This window comes from Suncus etruscus, chromosome 5 (assembly GCF_024139225.1).
Source record: "Suncus etruscus isolate mSunEtr1 chromosome 5, mSunEtr1.pri.cur, whole genome shotgun sequence".
Taxonomy (NCBI): Eukaryota; Metazoa; Chordata; class Mammalia; order Eulipotyphla; family Soricidae; genus Suncus; species Suncus etruscus.
Genome location: NC_064852.1, coordinates 152,922,306 through 152,943,155, shown reverse-complemented (window position 1 = coordinate 152,943,155; position 20,850 = coordinate 152,922,306). Strand labels below are relative to the sequence as shown.

At 43.3% G+C, this 20,850-nt stretch overlaps 1 protein-coding gene across 1 annotated transcript in view; it reads right to left on the bottom strand.

Annotated features, from left to right (window-relative positions):
- The window catches only part of STK3 (serine/threonine kinase 3), a 219,325-nt gene that overhangs the window by 43,195 nt on the left and 155,280 nt on the right, over positions 1-20,850 (bottom strand). The window contains exons 9-10 of the mRNA XM_049773897.1: positions 13,329-13,527; positions 5,979-6,154 (exon numbers count right to left, since the gene is read on the bottom strand). Coding sequence (XP_049629854.1) covers positions 5,979-6,154; positions 13,329-13,527 — 375 coding nt within the window. The remainder of the gene's footprint in view (positions 1-5,978; positions 6,155-13,328; positions 13,528-20,850) is intronic.

The window sequence follows — 20,850 nt, the reverse complement described above, 5'->3', positions numbered from 1 at the left end:
CACTGGAAAATGTCACACTCTGATTCACAGAACTAGAATGAGGTTAAAAAAGAAGTGTAGGGGCCGGAGAGATAGCACAGCGGCGTTTGCCTTGCAAGCAGCCGATCCAGGACCTAAGGTGGTTGGTTCGAATCCTGGCATCCCATATGGTCCCCTGGGCCTTCCAGGAGCTATTTCTGAGCAGATAGCCAGGAGTAACCCCTGAGCATTTGGGTATGGCCCAAAAACCAAAAAAACAAAACAAAACAAAAAAAAAGTGAAAGTAAGAGTATATGTATAAAATTTTTGGAAAGTGAAAATTTTGAAAGATTTTATTAACATTTTTTATAGTTAACTCCAGTATCCTTTCAGTCATATAATTTCTTTGACTTTAGTTATGGCACTTTCTAATAGGTTCTTTTCAAGAGTGCCTTTGCCGAAGAACTTGGTTGTTCTTCGAAGCCTCAATACAGTGAACTCTATCAACATATCTTCCCATTTGTTTGGGGTTCTTTTTGGGTGACACCTGTGCTCAGAGCTGACTCCTGGCTCTGTGCTCAGGGATCATGTGCTATTCAGAGGAACAAAACAGGGTTGGTCATATGCAAGGTAAGGACCTTGACCCTTGTACTACTTTTCTTTACCCCAGAACTTTATTAACCTGACAGAACTGACACTCTTTACCCTCTAAACAACTGACCCACATCTCTCTCTCTCTTTCCCCTGGGCTGGCTGAGGAAACCATTTTGCTGTTTGTCTCTATGCATCACCCATGTCAGTGGGATTGCACAGAATTTGTTCTTTCATGATTGGCTCTTTCTCAGCATCTTATCTTCCAGGTTCCTCTGTACAATCCACCTTTCCTTCTTAGGTCATGATCATGGTATTCTGTGGTTCTCTTACCACCTTTGGTTTTTCTGCTTATTCATCTATAATGGGCAGCTGGGTTGTTTCCTCCATGAGACTGTGAATAACATTGCATCTCCAGCTACCTGAGCTTGTGTTTTGCTTCTTTTGGGGACACACCTAAAAGTGGATCCCATGATGATTCTATGTTTCATTTCTTCTTCTTTTAGAGTGTCTTTTTGTTTGTTTTTTGGGTCACACCCGGCAGTGCTCAGGGGTTACTCCTGGCTCTACGCTTAGAAATCACCCCTGGCAGGCACGGGGGACCATATGGGATGCAGGGATTCAAACCACTGTCCTTCTGCATGGAAGGCAAACGCCTTACTTCCATGCTATCTCACCGGCCCTTAGAGTGTCTTTTTTAAAGAAAATTTAATATGTTATTTAAAGACCATGTAACATAGTTGACATAGTTGATCATAATACATACATAATAATACAAAATTATTTAAAAAAAAGAATAAAAGAGTACAGCAACAAGACAATCCTTGAAGATTATTGTGCCTTGCAATAAGGTCATTGAGTCATTGTCCAAAGGCTTAGTAAGCTCTTGTTGCTAGTTGACCATTCTATGACATCATATATTTCTGAACATTAGATTGCTTTAAATACACATGGGTATCTAAATTGGTGTGTTCCTACGGAGATGGCAGTATTAAAAAAATTGGAGTTGTGCAGGAATTCCAAGCACTATTGATGATACTGCAGGTTTTGTGAGGCCTGGTTTTAGCTGCCACAGCTTCCGGAAGTACAAGAAGGTGGTGGTGGTGAGGAGGCACGGACTCACTCCAAGAGTCCTACTGATATCAGCCCTCATTCCTGCATCCCTAGAGTTTTAGTCAAATTGGTCTCTGCAGAGAGCTGTGGAGGAATGGGGAAGCAGGGCAATTGGTGAAGAGGCAGTTGTGGGTGATGGTTATAACAGGTGTGGCTTCAGAAGGGCGGGGACTTGGCCCATCTTCTCTCAAGACTGACAGTTTCCAGCTTCGAGGCCGATGTACACATATTTTTTCACAGCTTGGTTTCCATCTCTTTTGAGAACAGAGTGAATTTATGAACTGGCTGCATATAGACAAGGCAACTGCATTTGTAGGCATGATTTTATGTTTCGAAACTGCACCCTTCTGGATTCTCATATGCAGCCCAGAGAACTCCAACTTCTGCACATCTTTACCATCCCCTGCACACCCCCTGTTTGCAAAGTAGCATCTTCGTGGGCGAGTAGAGTTCTCACTGAGATTTCAATTTACCTCTCGCTCTTGATGACAGACAGTGAGCATCTCTTGATTTGCATAGCAACCATTTGTATATCATCCCTGGAGAACTATTGACTTGAATCACTGGCCCATTTGAATTGTTTCCCAAGCTCATTATTGTACTATGATTATTTGTTGCTGATAGTTGACGTAACAGGACTATAATAGCATCAACATTCATGATTCTGGTGTGTAAAACTGCTACCTTATCACCTCCACCAGAGCACTACCACACCCTACCACTGTCCTGTGGTCATTTCTAGATTCTCCCCTTCTGTCCCTTCCCCTATCACCTTTGTAACCTCAGTCCTGAAGGTCAAACCCATGGATTATTCTTGTCAGACAACATCTGTTCTTTGCTCTGTGGTTTTACATCCCACATAGGAGTGAGAACATCTGGGGTCTGACTAATTCTACCTAACATGCCTCCCCACCACCCCAGATCCATCCAAGTTGTAGCAAATGTGGGATCACTCTTTTCACAGGGCCAAGCACTACTGCAGTGAGTGAGCAAGTGAGCGTGTGTGCTTGTGTGTCTGTGTGTGTTCGTGCTTGTCTGTGTGTGTGTGTGTGTGTGTGCTTGTGTGTGTGCATGCAACATCTTGGCCCACACACCTGTTCTTGAATGCAGATTGTCAGCAGTGTTGCTTCAGACACATATATGGTATATGTGTTATTTTGAATGTTTTCCTTCTGGGTGAAGAGCTGAGAAGTGGAGTCTCTGGGTGAGACAGAAGCCCTTCATTCCTTCTTTTGAGGAGTTTCTATGCTGTTTTCACAGAACCTGAACCAGAAGATAGTCCTGCTGGCTGTTTCTCGCCTCCTTTATCAAGCCCATCCTTGGTAGTGTGAAATGGCATCTCACCTTCACATTGGTTTGCATTTCCCTGATAATCAGGAATAGGGAATATTTTTCCTACATTCATTCCTTGCCCATTTTCTTTTCTTTCTTTCTTTTTTTTGGGGGAGAAGGGGCCACACCCGGTGACACTCAGGGGTTACTCTTGGCTATGTGCTCAGAAATCGCTCCTGGCTTGGGGGACCATATGGGATGCCAGGGGATGGAACTGCGGTCCATCCTAGGTTAGTGCATGCAAGGCAAATGCCCTTCTTATACCACTACTCTGGCCCCTCCTTGCCCATTTTCAACTGGGCTGGTGTTTTGCAGTTGTAGAATTTCAGGGTGTTCTCCACATCACACCTTAATGCTATTATTCCATTTAAGATATTTATTTGCATGTCTTCTTCCTTTCTGTAAGCTACCTTTTGAAATGCTCTTTGATGCATAAAAATGTTTAATTCTAAAATAGTCCAATGGATGCTTTATTTTTCTTTTGTTGATGTATGGTTGGTGTCACTTTCAAGCAATCAGCAATCTTTAGTTTTTGTGTTTTGATTTTCAGAAATTCACTTTCAGTTAATTTTTGTCTCAGGTGTAACTTCAAGGGCCCAACTACATCCTTCTGCACATGGCTCTCCAGTTTTCTCAATTTTATTTGCAAACAAGATGTTTGTTCTTTTCTCATTGCCTGATTTCGGCACCTTAAACCAAGGAAAACGATGATGTGTGTGATGATTTACTCTGATCTCTTTATTCCACTCTATTGGCCTCCATATCTGCCTGTTTTGATTACTGCAGAAATTCTCAATTTGTAGAAATATGAAACCACCCACTTTGGCTTCCGCTTTTGAATCACTTGCTTGAATCACTTAAACATTGAACTTCCATCGGAAACTGCACCATTAAGATCCTTTGAAAGCCCCCAAGAATATGAGGATTTTTGTGAAGAAGGTCACTGATATTCAAATAGAGATGGCACTGAAAGTGTAGGTAAGCAGTGACATCTGAACAAGACAATCTTCCAACTCATAAGAGGACTATAAGAACACCTCAGAAGGGTGTTCTATAGGTCCTTTTGCAAATATTTGTGGGTTTTAGTGTCAAATTCTTTCTACTCTTAGGTTAAGATAGATGCCCACTGTTGGCTATTTTTAAAGCCATTGGCACTGTGTGGATCCCAGACACAAGTTTTAGGATGTAGTACAAGGAGCAAAAATGGTTTCCTGATGGTCTGTGGTGAACCCTTGCCAGCGCAATGGCCAGATACCTGAGTGAGGGTCTTTAGAGACACTTTCCAGCTCCTGATGAACAGAGCTACTTGAGAAACACCAGGAATCTGACCCCAGTCTAACCGTTAAGTATGAAGTTGCACAGAAAACCAAGAATTTTCTTCAAGACATTACCTTAGGGCAGCAGCAGCCAAGGCTTAACTGAAATGGAACTGCAAGATTTCATTTGCTGCTTCTTAACTATGATCATTTATTCATTACTTTGTAAGTCATTTCAGCCTGACCCCCAGAGGCTGCTGAGATGTATTCCAACGGAGACAAGACAGAGTTCTACGATGCAAAATAGTCTACATTATTCACCATCTGCATGAATGATTTAAAACTTAAATGTCAGTGTGTTCTAAATAATTCATGGGTTTCAAAATTCAGATGGCTAAAATGAAATTTACTAGAACCACAGGAACAAAGATATAGTCTTATTCTGATTCATAATTTCAAACTTCACAATTGAAAAATATAAGTGTATGTTGTCAAGTAATGTTTTCAGACTACTCTTTACAATATTGCTGATATTTGTTAGCAAATTAGTACTGAGTTTATTGAGGATATTGCTTAAAATGTATTTATTATCTGATTATTTAAAAACTCTGAATAATTATATCTGGGGCAAATATTTAACATTAAAAGTATTTATATTGCTAAAGTATGTAGAAAGAAAGATGGTAACCAAACAAAATATTTTATATTACTTAAACCTTTAAAAAGGTATATGTTAAGTCTAAAATTCTATTTACTTATAAATAGATAACATTACAAATATTATATATTACTATATATATTACAAATCAGCAATTATTTTATGTAGTTATATTATGTGGAAAGTACATAAATGTTACTTAAAACATGCTAAAGTGAATGATATGTCCACGAAAGAGCTCATTTTGAGAATTTACTCTCTTAAGTCATAAAGTAGTTGTTTGAGAATGTTTATCTGATTGTTGATAGTTATTGAAAGAAAGAAATAAAGGGGCTGGAGTGATAGTATGGCAGGTTAGGCACTTGTTTTGCATGAGTTTCGGGTTCAATCTCTAGAAGTTCATATTATCCCCCCTGAGCTCTGCCAGGGTGATTCCTGAGCACAGAGATAGGCGTAAGCCCTGAGAGTGGGGCATACACACAAAAATTAAAAACAAAAACAAGGAATAGAACAGAAGAAATAAAGAAAAGAGACACAGAACAGGGAATAAAGCATTCTTATAATCAATTTTATATGCTTTATAGATACAGAATTAGGGCTTCTTTTTGACAAACGTGGAACTAAAGTCAAGATGAAATCACTCAGCGTTCAAAGTTAAGACAAATTTCTCCAAGTCTATCTCATAAATGCCTCTACATCCTTTGTTTAGGATGAGTGGCCAGAAGCATCTCCTGTTGCATCACTGAACACATCTTTTGAAACAGTCATCAGTAAGAGTTGGAAATCCCCCCCACACCGAGATTTGGGACCCAATTTGCAGAAACTTTTTTGCAAGAATATCGTCTAGATGTACAAACTCCAACACTACCAGCTACTTCTCCCCGAATGACTACTCACAGAAAGCCAAGCTTTACACACACACATAAACACATGGACATATGCACGCACGCGCACACACACACACACACACACACACACACACACACACACACACATCTATACTTCTCAACAAACCACACATCAGACAAAGGAAGAGCAAAGGCCCAACAGAAGGATGAAGAGGGACTTACAAAGTCAAAGTCTCCATCCTGTGGCACTTTCCAGTTCTCAGGAAACACGTTTTTGGACATGGGGAAAGGGTCGTGCACATTCTGGCAGCAGCTGTTGCGGCTCTTGTTCTTGAAATCCTGTTTATCAAAGTAGTCCATAAAGGCTGGCCTTGGCGCTTGTGGTGAAGTTGCATTTCCTCGGGGAAACAAAGAGCAGGAGGTGGCATGAGTTTCTCCAGAGATCTATACAGTGGCTCTATGTCCCTGCTCAGCAATACAAATACTTCACCTGGGTTAGGTGCTGGGCTCACCAAAGTCCATGATGAACAGAGTCAAAGCAAAACAAAACACACAAGTCAGGCTACATCTATAAAAACATGCAAGCCCTGGAGCAATGTCTTCACTAGACAGAGAGGCAGGATGACTTGGGACAGAAGAGAAATTTCAGAATTTGGGCACAGTCTACTATAACTTTATCCTCTTTGAAACACATAAGAAACCTGGTTCTTTCTATATCAGATCAAAGATTTATCTTTCTCCTAAAGCCAGGGCAGAGATAATATCCAGTGGAAGAAAACAGTTAACTTCTAGCAGAAGAATGTGCATGTGGAAAGTGATAAGTGGGTGGGAAACCTGAACTTTGGAGGTCAGTCTGCTGAGGTGCATCTGTGCCCCTGAAACAATCAAGATGCTGTTTTCTAAACCAATGTTCCCTTAACAAATTAAAAAAATATATTGGGGGGGGTTTGGGCCACACTGGGCAGTAGTCAAGGGTTACTTCTGACTCCTCACTCAAGAATCACTGCTGGTGGGCTCGGTCAAGACCATATGGGATGCTGAGGATCAAACCCAAGTCATATGTGTGCAAGGCAAACCCCCTATCCACTGTGCTATTAAAATTTTTTGTTTCTGATTTTGATTTCTGGGCCACACTGTGTTTGTTGCTCAGGGCTTTTTCTTGGTTCTACACTCAAGGACTCGAGGGAACAATTTGGTGCTGGGCCAGCCAGAGTGCCAGATAAGTGCCTTACTTGCTGTACTATTTATCCAGCTCCAGAATAAGCTAATTTTTAAAATAAATGGCACTATAATGCTAATTATAAATAAAAATGTTCAATTACTTTTGAGATCAAAGACAGTGAATGGCCCACCTCTTTCAGGATTCCCTACAGGAAGGATACTCATGCCTACAAGAGTATGCTGAAAGTTTACCCATAGTTTCTGCTTCTGTTGCATGTAATACCTCTACCTTATACTCAAACCCTTTGCCCCTTTGCACCCCCCAACCCCCGCCCCAAATTGCAGGCCAAGACTGAGTCCTGGCTAGGTCATATGTCCAGTAAATCGTCCCCAGATCTATTCCTATGACTAGTTTTTTCAACTCATCATCTTGTTGGCTAGCCAGTGGAGATGGTCCAGTTTCTCCACGAGCCTCTCTGGGCAGAACTAATATTGCAGCAGTGAGCTGGGAGGCCAGGAATGTGGCTGACATCTTCAAACAATTCTCACTCCTCAGAGCATGGAGTTGCACTGTTGGCTCAAGGGGCATTAGAAAAGTCATGCTGGCCCAGGGAACACAAGGCTGAAACTGCTATCATTTATTGAGACTATGCAGTGAATCTGAGTTCAAGCTTATGGGGTTAGTCTAAGTAGTGACTCAGGGGTACTGGAATCTTTAAATTAACATGTTTGTCCTTACTGTTCTGGGGCCACACCCAGTAATGCCTAGTGGGGGGGGGGGGGGAAGGCAGTGTTAGGGATAGAGTCCAGAGCCTCAGACATGGAAAGCATGTGCTCTACCATTTAAATTAAATCCCTGGCCCCAAGTAACTCTTTGACTTAAAGATAAAAGGGAGACAGAGACCAGAACAATAGCACAGTGAGGAGGGCATTTGACTTGCAAGTGGCCAACCAGAGTTCAATCCTCAGCATCCCAAATGGTCCCCCCAAGTACCACCAGGAGTGATTCCTGAGCCCAGAGCTAGCAGTTAACTCCTGAGCATTGTGGGTGTTGCCTCCAAACCAAAAAAAAAAAGAAAGAAAGAAAAATAAAAGGGAATAGACACTGGTGGTAGAATTGGTGTTGAAATAATATAAGCCTAAAACCCAACTGTCAATAAATTTATAAATAATGGTTCTTTAACAAAACAAAGAAATTTAAAAAATGTTTTCATAAATAAAATACAAAGGTGAGGTAAGGGAGACAGAGCAGTCTATAAGAATCCTTCTCAAGACCTAACTCTGACCATCTTAACCACTAAGCAATGCACGATTAATAAAGTAGCACTGGGCGACCAATCGTCAACTTTTCCCATTTTGGAAAGTGAAACTTGGTGCCCAGTTACTGCAGCTTCCCCTGTTCTTCATCCATAGCTCCAGCAACCAGCACTGTCCTTTCTGTATCTAGGAAAATCGACTGAATACAGTTCTCAGAGTGGTGGGACTCAGGGCAGGGTTTGTCTTTTACAACCTGGGCTTGCTTCACTTTAGTTTAAATTCCTTCAAGGCTGGTCCACATTATAACAGAATTCCTTGGTGTTTAAAAGGCAAATATATTCCTTGCTTTTCTGCATGCATCATATTTTATTTAGCCACTTTTTGGGGTGTTTCCAGTTTCATGAACAAAGCCGGTATACAAACAGCAAGAAGACTGTTATTCTCCTTTCTAAATTCACCCAATGCTTCCCTAGACATGTGTAGACTCTTAACTTGCAGGCAGTATTTCTTTTCTCAATAACAACATAGAGGTCTTTTTCAGTTTCTATGAGCATTTGGATGGTTAGGCCTAATCTTTAATTATGTGAATCACTATAATATGAGCAACAACAAATAATGCAGTATTTAAAAAAAGGAATCTTTTACATGTTTTAGCCTATGAAGTCTTTTTTTTTTAATTTTGAGCCACAAATGACAAAAAAAGAAGACATCACTGTACAAGAAAATTACACGTGTGTGCTTTGTAAGTTTTCATTTTTTGTGGACCAGGTCATGTTCGAGGGTTACTCCTGATGGTGCTGGGAATCGTGGGATATCAAAGATTGAACATTAGCATCTTCCTGCAAAACCTGTTCTCCAGCCTGTCCTATTTTTCTGGCCACTTAATTGATTTCTTTTCTTTTCTTTCTCTTTCTTTTTGGTGGTGATGGTAGCGGGGTTGGTCTGGGCTACACCTGATGATGCTCTGGGGTTACTCCTGGCTCTGCAATCAGGAGTCACTCCTGGTGGTACTCAGGGGACAATACGGGATGTCAGTGATCAAACCCAGATTGGCCACATGCAGGGTAAATGCCTTACCCACTGGAATATCCAGTCCTAATTGATTATTCTTAAAATGGGTCACAAGTGTAAAGCAACCCCTCCCCAAATTTAACATTCAGTATCACTAGGGTTAAGAGCTATGGTGTTCCTTTGCTTTGTGATCAGCAGTGACTTCCTTCTTGTCTCTTGACTGGGATGCCCAGTTGATGAATGACTTGACAGCCCTTCTGCAGGTGTATGAGCTACAGATGGCATCATAGAAAGAGACTCTAAAGATACCATGAAATCACCAGCAGAAAACTTTGCTTCTGGGATTTCTGTTCCATGAGATGAGAAACCAGAGGTTATCTGAGCACAGTCCTGCTGTTTGGAGGATTTCTGATGCATCCAGCCAAATTCATTTTGGCTGGTTGTGTGATGTTAACACACAAATGTGTGATACTGAAACATTTCTATTCCCAAGTAGAAGTTGGTTTTTGTTTTTATTGTTTTGTTTTTGTTTTTGTTTTGACCACACCTGGTAGTGCTCAGAGCTTACTCTGTGATCAGGGATCACTCCTGGCAGTCCTCAGGGTACCATATGGGATACTGGAGAGTGAACCTGAGTTGGTTGCATGCAAGGCAAATGTCCTACCCATTGAACTATTACTCTGGGCTCAGCCAAATACAATTTTTTTTGTTTTGTTTTTTTTTGGACTATACCCAGTGACGCTCAGGGGTTACTCCTGGCTATGTGCTCAGAATATGGGACGCCGGGGGATCGAACCGTGGTCCGTCCTAGGTTAGTTGCGTGCAAGGCAAACACCCTACTGCTGTGCTACCACTCCAGCTCCCCAAGTACAATTTTTATAGAAAAAAAAGTTCTCCCTCTTCTTCATGTGCTTTCTAAAACATATGTACACATGGTAATACCAAACAGTATAAACTATAATGCCCCTAAAATGACACACCAGCTGCTCCTTAATTCTTCACAAATTTCCTTCTAAACAGCAAGAAGTCTTCCTGGAAATGTACAAACAGAAAAGCAAAATCTCGATACTTCAACAAAATGTAATTTGTTTAAATTTTCATTTCTTTGCCTGATTGTGACAAAAAGCAAAATAACAATTAATCATAACGTTAGCATAATATATTTTGACATCTGAGGACTTTATGAGTCTTACCTAATTTGCTCTATAAATATTTTAAGATGTGGGAGTTCCACCTGATTAATGATCTTGGGAATTCGTCCTTTTAACTTGTTGCCAAGAGTCTAGCGCAGAGACATAAAAACCAGGATGCTAAGACAGAAGCTACTGACATCAGCTTTTTCTTCACTCATCCGACTCTTACTTCAAATATAAAAGAGGAGGCGGGTGATGTGGAGAAGGACCAGAGGCTTATTCGTGAAAGAGATGAAAAGCTCAGAACATAATTACCTGCATGAAGGTTAGAGGGACTCAGGAAAAGTGGGAGGATGCCATCTGACACATGTCCAAGGACATCTGAAGGGCGGTTGCCCTGGAAACAGTGACCAGCTGTTTCTCATCGCTAAGGCAGGCAGAATGAGAGGAGACAGCTGGAAACCCCAGGATCTGAGCTGAACGGGGGCCATGAGTTCTAGCCAGTGGAGGGGGTCTCAGGAAGCCCAACCCTGTGTCTGGGAAGACACACACATGCACTTTGGCCCATGCCCTGTGCTCAGTTAAATGGCAAGTTAGATGTGAATTAGTAATTTCAGCTTCTAAGACTGAAATGTTGGGCTACTTACTTAGAACTTCACCAGGAAAGTCAGGATTTTAGTGTATAATAGAACATTGTAGAGTTTAGAAAACAAGTTTTTGTTGTTGGTGGTTATTTTGGGGGGCTCTGCACTCATAAATCGCTCTGGCAGGCTTGGGGAACCATATGGAATGCCGGGGATTGAACCAGACTCAACCATGTGCAAGGCAAATGCCCACCCTGCTGGGCTATCGCTCTGGTCCCAAGATTTCTTAAATGTTCTTGTTAGAGTCTCATTGGGGGTTCACAAACATCACAACATGTGAGCCAAGGCGATGCTGACAGATGTGCCAGAAGCTACTTTCTACATGACTGGGGCAGTTCTAAGGCGATGGTGGAAAAGCAGGGGTGAAAGGAATTATGTGTGGAGGAAAAATTTACTTACTAGTGTGATACTATAAAGAACGATAATCCCTGGAAGTAAAACTCAAATCACCTGATTAGATTTTGGGAGGGACTCTGAAAGTCCTACATCATAATGTCTAAAAATTAAAGGAAATTAAAATGCAAGGAGTGCTGGCTCGGGGGATTTTGTATTGTTTAGGGACCACATTTGGCAATGCTCAGGGCTCACTCACTCCTTGCTCTATACTCAAGAATCACACTTGGCAGTGCTCAGAAGACCATATGGGATGCTGGGGATTGAACCCAGGTCAGCTGCTCCTGGCTTGGGGGTTTTAAAACTTGCTGAAGCTAAAAGATCAACCACAGTTAAAGGACCATCTCAACTTGGAACTGGGCTTTCTATCAGGTCCCTGGGGCCAGAAATGACACACCCAGGTCCCCATGATAACCCAAACTATCTCTACAGTGCTCAGAACTGACAGGTAGTGTTCCTCACCGGAAGCAGAATATCTTCTGGGCTATTGCAGGCCTTTACTAACCCCTGACAGAGACTCCAGAGTCTAGAGAAAAGGAGACGCTAGCAGAGAGGAAGCTGCTTAGCTCTCCACTCTGCCTACAGCAGCAGAACCTTCCAGGTGCCTTAGTACACAGGCTTTGGGGGCATTTGGGGTGGTGGGGCTGAGGGGTGGTGGGCAGGGCCCTGTACTGAGGCTTTGGCATGAAACACATGTGACCTGTTTGGGGGAGACAGAGGAAGCTGGGAAGCAAATAGCATTTGACTCTAACTGTAAAATGAAAGAGCAACTAAGCAGAGAGAGGAGAGAGAAGAGAGTGGGGAGAGAGGAGAGACAGAGAGAAAAACAGACAGAGACCAAGGAGCGAGTCTGGAGCCCCAAGTGCATGGACTGGGCCCCTTCCCTTGATGCCCCTGGTTTTCCTCCTAATTTTCCTTCCTACCCACTTTGGCCCTGTTACCCCTCGGCCTGCACTCATCTCTCACTGCAGCTGAACTGATAATTCAGACAACGTGAAATAATATTATGTTGTATATATTGGAACTGAATTTGAGGTTTGCCTTTTTTTTTTTTTTTAGATTGGAAAAGCAAATGTTAGGAACACTATCATTTTGATCTCTAAAAATACTTCACAAATTAAATTAAGTTGGGGGCTAGCATCATTTGACAGAAAAAGCATCTCGACCCTCAAATAAAAGATGAAGCACCTTCTGCAATCATAAGCAAGAAGGGGAAATAAAAAGAGATTTTTTTTGGGGGGGGGCCCACACCTGGTAATGCTCAGGGGTTACTCCTGGCTATGCGCTCAGAAGTCGCTCCTGGCTTGGGGGACCATATGGGTAGCCGGGGGATCGAACCGCAGTCCGTCCTAGGCTAGCACTGGCAAGGTAGACACCTACCTCTAGCGCCACCACACTGGCCCCGAGAGATATTTTTTTAAGTTTCTTTGTGACACTTTTTTTTTTGGTACAGTTTTGGGCCACATGCAGCAGCAATTAGGGGTTAATTTTTGTTTGTTTGTTTTTGGTTTTTTTTGGTTTTTGGGTCCCACCTGGCGTTGCTCAGGGGTTACTCCTGGCTGTCTGCTCAGAAAAATAGCTCCTGGCAGGCACGGGGGACCATATGGGACACAGGGATTCGAACCAACCACCTTTTGTCCTGGATCGGCTGCTTGCAAGGCAAACGCCGCTGTGCTATCTCTCCGGGCCCAATTAGGGTTTAATTTTGACTGTGTTCAGGGATCACTTACAGGCATTGCTCTGGGATGCTATGGGATGCTGAGGCTCGGATGCGGGTTGGCTGCATGCATGGCAAATGCCATCTCTGCTGTGCTATCACTCTGGCTCTCACATTCTCCTTTTTTAAAACGATGAAATAAAGCCAAGAAACCAACACAACTGGCTATCACAGGGAGGCCAGGCCGAGGCTGAATTCGGGACCCCACAGGTCCTTTACAGGGAGCCCTGGAATGAGGATGGGGAGTGCCGCCTACTTTTCATGGTGCCGTCGTCATCGCCCTCGCCCTCGCCTTCGCTGTTGATGACCATTGTGCCCAGGTCTGACTCCAGCACGCTGCCACCATGCTCGATCATGGTCTGCGCTCCCTCACTCAGGGTGCTGGTGGCCCGCATGGTGCCCACGCTCTCCGAGCTGCTCTTCACCATGGTGTGTGAGTCCAGCTCGTCTTCATCCTGCAAGGAGAGAATGGAGGATGGAGGGTGAGGGATGGCTACTCCTGGGGTGTTTGCCCACATCCGCAGGTCACACATGTCACCACAACCCACCATGATGTGAGGTGGCCATGCTGAATGACCTCTGTGATGCTGTTCCTGAATCTCTTGGCAGACGGAATCCTTAGAGAGCTATTTGTTCCAGGGGACCCCACAGAGCAATTGTTCTGGGGAATTCTCCTTGGAGCTGAGAGCTTCAGAGCTCCAGGGATGGGGAAGGACAGCACAAAGAGGGTCGCCATCCCCCCATGATTAGTGACTCCTAATCAGAGTTGACATTGGGCCATCCCTCCTCCCTCAGAGAGCTCTGGTTAAAGGAGATAACACTGATAGACACTGCTTGGGTTCAGGGGCACTCCTAAGCCACACTGTTCAAGCTTATTTTCTCCTCAGAGCCTCAATTACCCCCCTGGTTATGTCCAGTTACCTTTCATATATCACAGTTCTCTTTTGGAAAGGAATAACTGTCTCTGATCATCAGTTTGGGACCCATTCTTTCCTGGTCATGAGCAGGAGGGAATGCCCTTGGTCCCTGAATACACCAGGAGAAAGTTGACCCCTGCTGGCTGACAGGGTTGGCACAACACAGGCATGGTTATGGCCAGAGCCAAACTTGTCCAAGATAAATGAGGGGAGGTGTGGGAGATAACTAATACAGGTAACTAATACAGCGGAAGGAAGGTGACAAAGAAACGAGATGCTGGTCTGTAGGACAGGCTGCTGGTGTTTCTTGTTCAATGGTCACTGGCTTGTCTAAAATGATGATAAATATGCCTAGCATCAAGTCTACCATGGATGCCTTGTAAAACATATAGGCCAGTGGTCCTAAGAACACACAGCATGTGATAATGTGATGCTACCAGTGCAACATGTTCTTCCAGGATTTTTTTCATCAACCCAAAGAGCACCTCTGTACCTAGGAAACACCCACCCTGGCCCCTGTTGGCCCCAGCTTGGCCACTTGTGGTTGCGATGGATTTGCCTCTTCTAGAAACTTCAGACAGTAAGGCTCTCCTGTTGACTGGCAATTTCTTTTAGTGTAACTTGCTTTAAAAGTTCATCCATAGGGGCCGGGCAGTGGCGCTGGAGGTAAGGTGCCTGCCTTGCCTGCGCTAGCCTAGGACGGACCGCGGTTCGATCCCCCGGCGTCCCATATGGTCCCCCAAGCCAGGAGTGACTTCTGAGCGCATAGCCAGGAGTAACCCCTGAGCGTCACCGGGTGTGGCCCAAAAACCAAAAAAAAAAAAAGTTCATCCATGAGGACAGGAGCAATAGCACAGCGAATAGGGCATATGACTTGCACATGGCCAACCCACGTTCAATCCCTGCCATTCTGTATGGTCCTCTGGGGCCTCCAGGAGTGATCCCTGAGCACTGTCGGGTGTGGCCCCAAAACAAACAAACAAACAAACAAAACAAACAAAGAAGTTCACTCATATTGTAGCATGGATCAATTTTTTTTTAATTGTTTTCTGGGCCACATCAGCCATGTTCTAGGGTTACTCCTGGCTCTGCCCTCAGGAATTACTCTGGTACTCCTCAGGGGGGACCATATGGGATAGTAGGGAATAGAGGCTAGGTCAGCTGCATGCCAAACTTACCTGCTGTACTATTGCTCTGACCCTGATTTTCAATGCTTTTTAAGGTTGACTATAATATTCCAATGAATGCATTTGTATATATACACACTGGAGACACACACATATACATCCTTGTTACTTTTGATTTCCCATTCATGTGTCAATGGTTACTCAAGTGGGTGGTTATGAACAATAAAAACCTCACTGCTAAAGCATCTGCCTAAGTATTAAAGTACTTCTGTACCTAAAAATGCAACTCTGCATCTCTTCTTATGGAAATCTGATGAGGAAGACGTATTAGGCAACCTGCAGAGGTGCCTAGAAACTTAACTCTGTGCCCAGGGATCACTCCGGCAAACTCAGGGAAACATAAAGTGATACTAGAAATGGAAAAGGGATCAGTCACAGTCAAGACAAGCAACTTACCTCTTTATTATTTATATCTCTAGCTCTGCTTTTATTTATTTATTTACTTTTTAAGAAAGTTACCTGTGCTTCTGACAATGAACAATCAAGTCAGTAATATATAAACAAATCCACAGAACCTTCCAAGACCTAGACCTCAATGGAGTATTCAATGATATGATGCCAATGGCAAAGTCCAAAGAATCAAATTTGAACACATGGGACTTCATCAAACTAAAAAGTTTCTGTATGGCAAAAGAAACACAGGCTAAAATTAAAAAACAGCTAATGAAGTGGAAGAAATTATTTGCATTTGACACATCAGATAAAGAGTAGATATCTAGGATATATAAAGTAATTATAAAGATTAACCCTCCAAAATACAAAACACCATCAAAAATGGGGAGAGGAAATGAACAGACACATCTCGGAGGAAGACAAAAAGTGCTCATCATCATTTATCATTAGGGAAATAGAAATCAAGATGACAGTGAGTTATCATCTTTCACCAGTGAGAATGGCATGTCAAAAGGACTGGGAAAAATTTGTGTTGGTAGGATGTTGTATGATTCGACCTCTATGGAATAATGTGGATGGATCTCAATAAACTTAGAATCAAGCTGTTATATGACCCAGAATTTCCACTTTGGGGTATTCTCAAACAGTAAAATACTGATTCAAAAGGACAAATGCACACCCCTATTCATCACAGCACACAGTACAACAGCTAAGAGTGGGAATCAACCTAGATGTCCAACAACAGATGAGTGCCTCATCAAGATGTCGTACATATACACAATGGAATATTACATAGCTGTAAGAAATGATGTAACCGGGGCCCGAGTGATGGCGCAAACAGTGTCTGCCTTGCAAGTGCTAACCTACGACGGACCGTGGTTCGATCCCCCAGTGTCCCATATGGCCCCCAAGCCAGAAGCGATTTCTGAGCACATAGCCAGGAGTAACCCCTGAGTGTCACTGGGTGTGCCCCACCCCCCAAAAGAAATGATGCAACCATGCAATTTGCTGCAACACGGATTGAACTGGAAGATACCATGTTAAATAAAGCAAGCCAGAGGAAGGACAAATAGAGGATTATATCACTTATATGTGGTATTTAGAATAACTGCCTAAAGAAATGCAATGGTTTAAAGGGGACTGCCTAGATCAGTCTTGGCCCCAAAGTATAGTGAGGAGAAGGAGAGAAATTGAGGAGGGGGAGAAAGACAGATATGAAATAATGAAGGAAGGGGTCAAGGGGACTCAGGTGCATGGGTGGTATTAAGAAAGGACAAAACTGGGGCCGGACAGATAGCACAGTAGCGTTTGCCTTGCAAGCAGCCGACCCAGGACCTAAGGTGGTAGGTTCGAATCCCAGCATCCCATATGGTCCCCCGTGCCTGCCAGAAGCTATTGCTGAGCAGATAGCCAGGAGTAACCCCTGAGTACCGCCGGGTGTGGCCAAAGAAAAAAAATTATTGCAAAAATGGGGCTGGAGAGATAGCATGGAGGTAAGGCATTTGCTTTGCATGCAGAAGGATGGTGGTTCAAATCCCAGCATCCCAGCATCCCGAGTCTGCCAGGAGCGATTTCTGAGCATAGAGCCAGGAGTAACCCCTGAACACTGCCGGGTGTGGGCGGCCCAAAAAAAAAAAAAAAAAAAAAAAAAAAAAAAGGACAAAACTAAATATCCAAGCCATGCAGTCAACAACACTGAAATCATGAGACCCAAACTTGTACAACCAAATTTGAAAAGGTGCTTGTTGAGATGGTAAGCTGGGAGAGATGTTTATGGGAAGGACCCTGGGAACACTGGTACAGGGAGGCTGATAGTGGAGGTGGAATTGTGCTGAAACATTGTGTGTCTAAAAAATAAACTTAGCTGTGAATTACTCTTTAAATCATAATGCTTTAAATACAAATATTAATAAAAACAAAGAAAGAAGAATGAATTGAAGAAATGTTCTTTGGACCATTCACCTAAAGATGTACTAGAAAGAAGCCATAACAGCAAATGGACTAATTCTGCTGGAGAGACCAAGAAAACTGCTGTCTGAAAATGCTGGATCACACACTAAAAAGCTCTGTTCCTCTAGGTACAAGCCAACAAGGAAAGCTGGGTGCCCAGAGAGCTCAGAGAGCTCAAGCCATGGGCAGGGACAGAGGTATCTAAGAATGGAGACCCATGTACCCCTAACTGCTCCTCCCCAGATGAAACCAGCACCTTTGCTCTACTTTCTTCTTGTTCCTTTAGTTTAGACTCTCAGGAGAATTCTTCACACCCTCTCTCCAACCATGCTCCTAGAGTCTGGAATGTTCTGGTCTTTGCTTGTGGTTTAAATGCTTATGGAGTCTAAAACATTAGGGTATTCCCAGACCAATTATTATGACACCCATCCCCACACCCTCAGCACCTTCACTATCAACAGCCAGAACTCTGGTCTCCTTAGGATCTCTCTCCCTGCTCATCCTCCCTCCCTCCCTTTTCCTCATTCTTTTCCTCTCCCTATCCCATCTCTCTTATACTCCCTCTTTTTTCTCTATCTCCTCTCCCTTCCTCCCTCCCTCTCTCTTCTTCCCTTCCCTCCCTCTCTTTCTGTTTTTTCTCTCTCTCTCCTACTCTCCCTCCTTTTCATTCCCTCTCTCTTTTTCTCTCCCTCTCACTCCCTGCCTACAATCATTCTACAGGTTTCTCTTCAAAAATCTTTGCTGCAAGTTCTCTGTTCCAGCATCCTTGACTCTCTGTGCTGGAGAAGCCTTTGTTCTCTCTAGAGCAGGGGTCTCAAACTCGTGGCCTACGGGCCACAAACGGCCCTCCGAACAACATATTGTGGCCCTGCCCTAGAGGAATCTTTTTGTTTTGTTTTGTTTTAGTTGTTTGGGTCACACCTCCCAATGTTCAAGGCTTACTACTGACTTTGCACTCAAGGATCACCCCAACTTTGCCTCCTGTGGCCCCCAGGTAAATTGAGTTTGAGACCCCTGCGAGTCTAAAGGGTAGATCTTACTTTCCTCCCTCCCTGACTTTCTCTCCTCCCTCTCTCCCTTGTTCCCTCTGTCTCTGCCTGCATGTCTGTCTGCCTCACCCCCCCCCTCTCACTCACTCCCTCCTTCCCTCCATCCCCCTCCCTCCCTTCCTTTCCTAAATTCACCTCTCCTGATCCATGTTTCACCTTCATCCTAAATCCTTCTCTATGTGGGAAGGCTACATTCTTGGGAACCTGGGGAGAAATTAGACCTATTCTCCTCTTCTGCAGAGAGCCATCCCTCAGTCCCTTACCCCAGCCTGTTCCCCAGGCTCCCCAGGGCTCCCCCGGGGAGAAAAGACCATGCCCCATCTGTCCTGTGCAGGGCCTGGTATTTCCCTGGTCTCTTTCACAAGGTCTCAGTCCTGTGTCTCCCAGTCCTTCAAGCCCCAGGGTTGGGACGATTCCATACCTGCAACACTGAGACTGGGTATGCCAAGGTCCTTTAATCTGCTTATTCCCCTCCAGGGGTATCCAAATCTCTATTGTGCAAAGGGTGCTCTGAAGTTGAAGCTTGAGAAGCAATGCTGGGTTCTAGCCAGGCCATACTGATGATAAAGCCCAAGATCTGATTCCTGTTTGCATAAGGCTTTAAGAAATGATCTCCAGCGCTGTCCAAGTCTCACTTAATTCACATTAAGGATGTGTTGGAGCATATTCTATTTTTGTTAAAGCCGAGAGATAAAGAAACGGTGCACACAAAAACTGCTTGATGAAGAAAAAAAAAAAAAAAAAACAGTACAAAACCCGTAACAGAATGAATTTGATGTTCCCAATAGGGAAAAAGAGAAAAATGGAAGGGTTTTCTATCATGTCTGCTAGCTTCATGGCTACATTTATCATGGATGCAACAAATTCATTCTCAAACAGCAAATCTGATTCTAGATGCGTGAGTCATCTCATTTGCCCCTAAACCTCGTAAGACTCGCGGCACAGACTCTTCAACTAACAAGCGTCTGGCTGGTGAGAACCAGCTGGTACCTTCAGTCCTCTGGTGTTCTCTTATAGCTGAACATTCAAAGGAAACCAATCTAGATTCGTACACTGGCCAAGATAATCACTAAGCTGATAAAACAATGACTCAAATTTCGAAGGGGGCCTTTTATAATTTTTTAACTGCGTATTATTCTTGCTAGTTACCTCGCTAAAGGATAACCAGTTAATCTCCAGTCTTACAGGAAATAACCAAGGAAAGAATCAAAATAGAGTGAGTTTTCTGTGCAAAGGGGACAGAAGGGTTCAAGGAACAAGAAGAGTTATGTGGGGAGTTGTCAAAAAAACTTTGCCAGAAACTTTTTTTACTTTTTAACTCATTAACTCACACCATTTGCGCTATCTGAATTGACCGTTAAAAACACATTTGAGGGGCTGGAGCGATGGCGCAGTGTTAGGGCATTTGCCTTGCACGTTGCTGACCCAGAACGTACTGCAGTTCGATTCCCTGACGTCTCATATGATTTCCCAAGCCAGGAGGGATTTCTAAGTGCATAGCCAGGAATAACCCCTGAGTGTCACTGGATGTGCGTGGCCCAAAAACCAAAAACCAACCAAACAAGCCACATATGACACTGTAGATCATTATGCGGAAAGTTCCTTGTAATTAATGAATGAAAGAATAAAAGAACTGGCTTTCCAAAGTTACACTTCATTCAAGTGTAGTACTATTCCTCACAAAGGCGAAGCAGAAGGGAAACCTGTTGAGACTAGAGAGGAAAAGGTCTGTGCAGCAGATGGCTCTGGAAGCAGAGAGCAGCCATTCCAGTGAGGAATACAATAGTGTTTCAATCAGTGCTCATCATGGACCAGGAATGCAACACAGAGTGAGGAGATTAATCCAGGTTATGAATCACAATGTCCATGGGGAAAACAAATATTTGAAAACATTATTAGGAAATCCTACTCCATTGCTAAGAGATTTATGTTCTAACAGTTTGAAAAGTAATCAAGAGGCAGTCCTGGGGATCTTGACTTTTGCAGTATCTGTTACCTGCAAGGATTAGCGAAATGCTCAGCGATTACCTGATTGAGGATTAGGACACTTACACATTTTCTAAGCATTTGTCATTTGCCAGAGACAAGCAGGCTGTTCCTAAGTTAATGGGTACCTTTCCTATTTAGAAATGCCCCATTTTTTCATTTGTCTTTTAGAAATGATTAGTAAAAACTTCGCTGCTGAGAATTGTACAACACAACATCATTAGCACAGAACAATGGCCTTAATGACTTTGATTCAATTAGACAAACCTAGGGACATTGTTTTAGAGCAAGAAAAA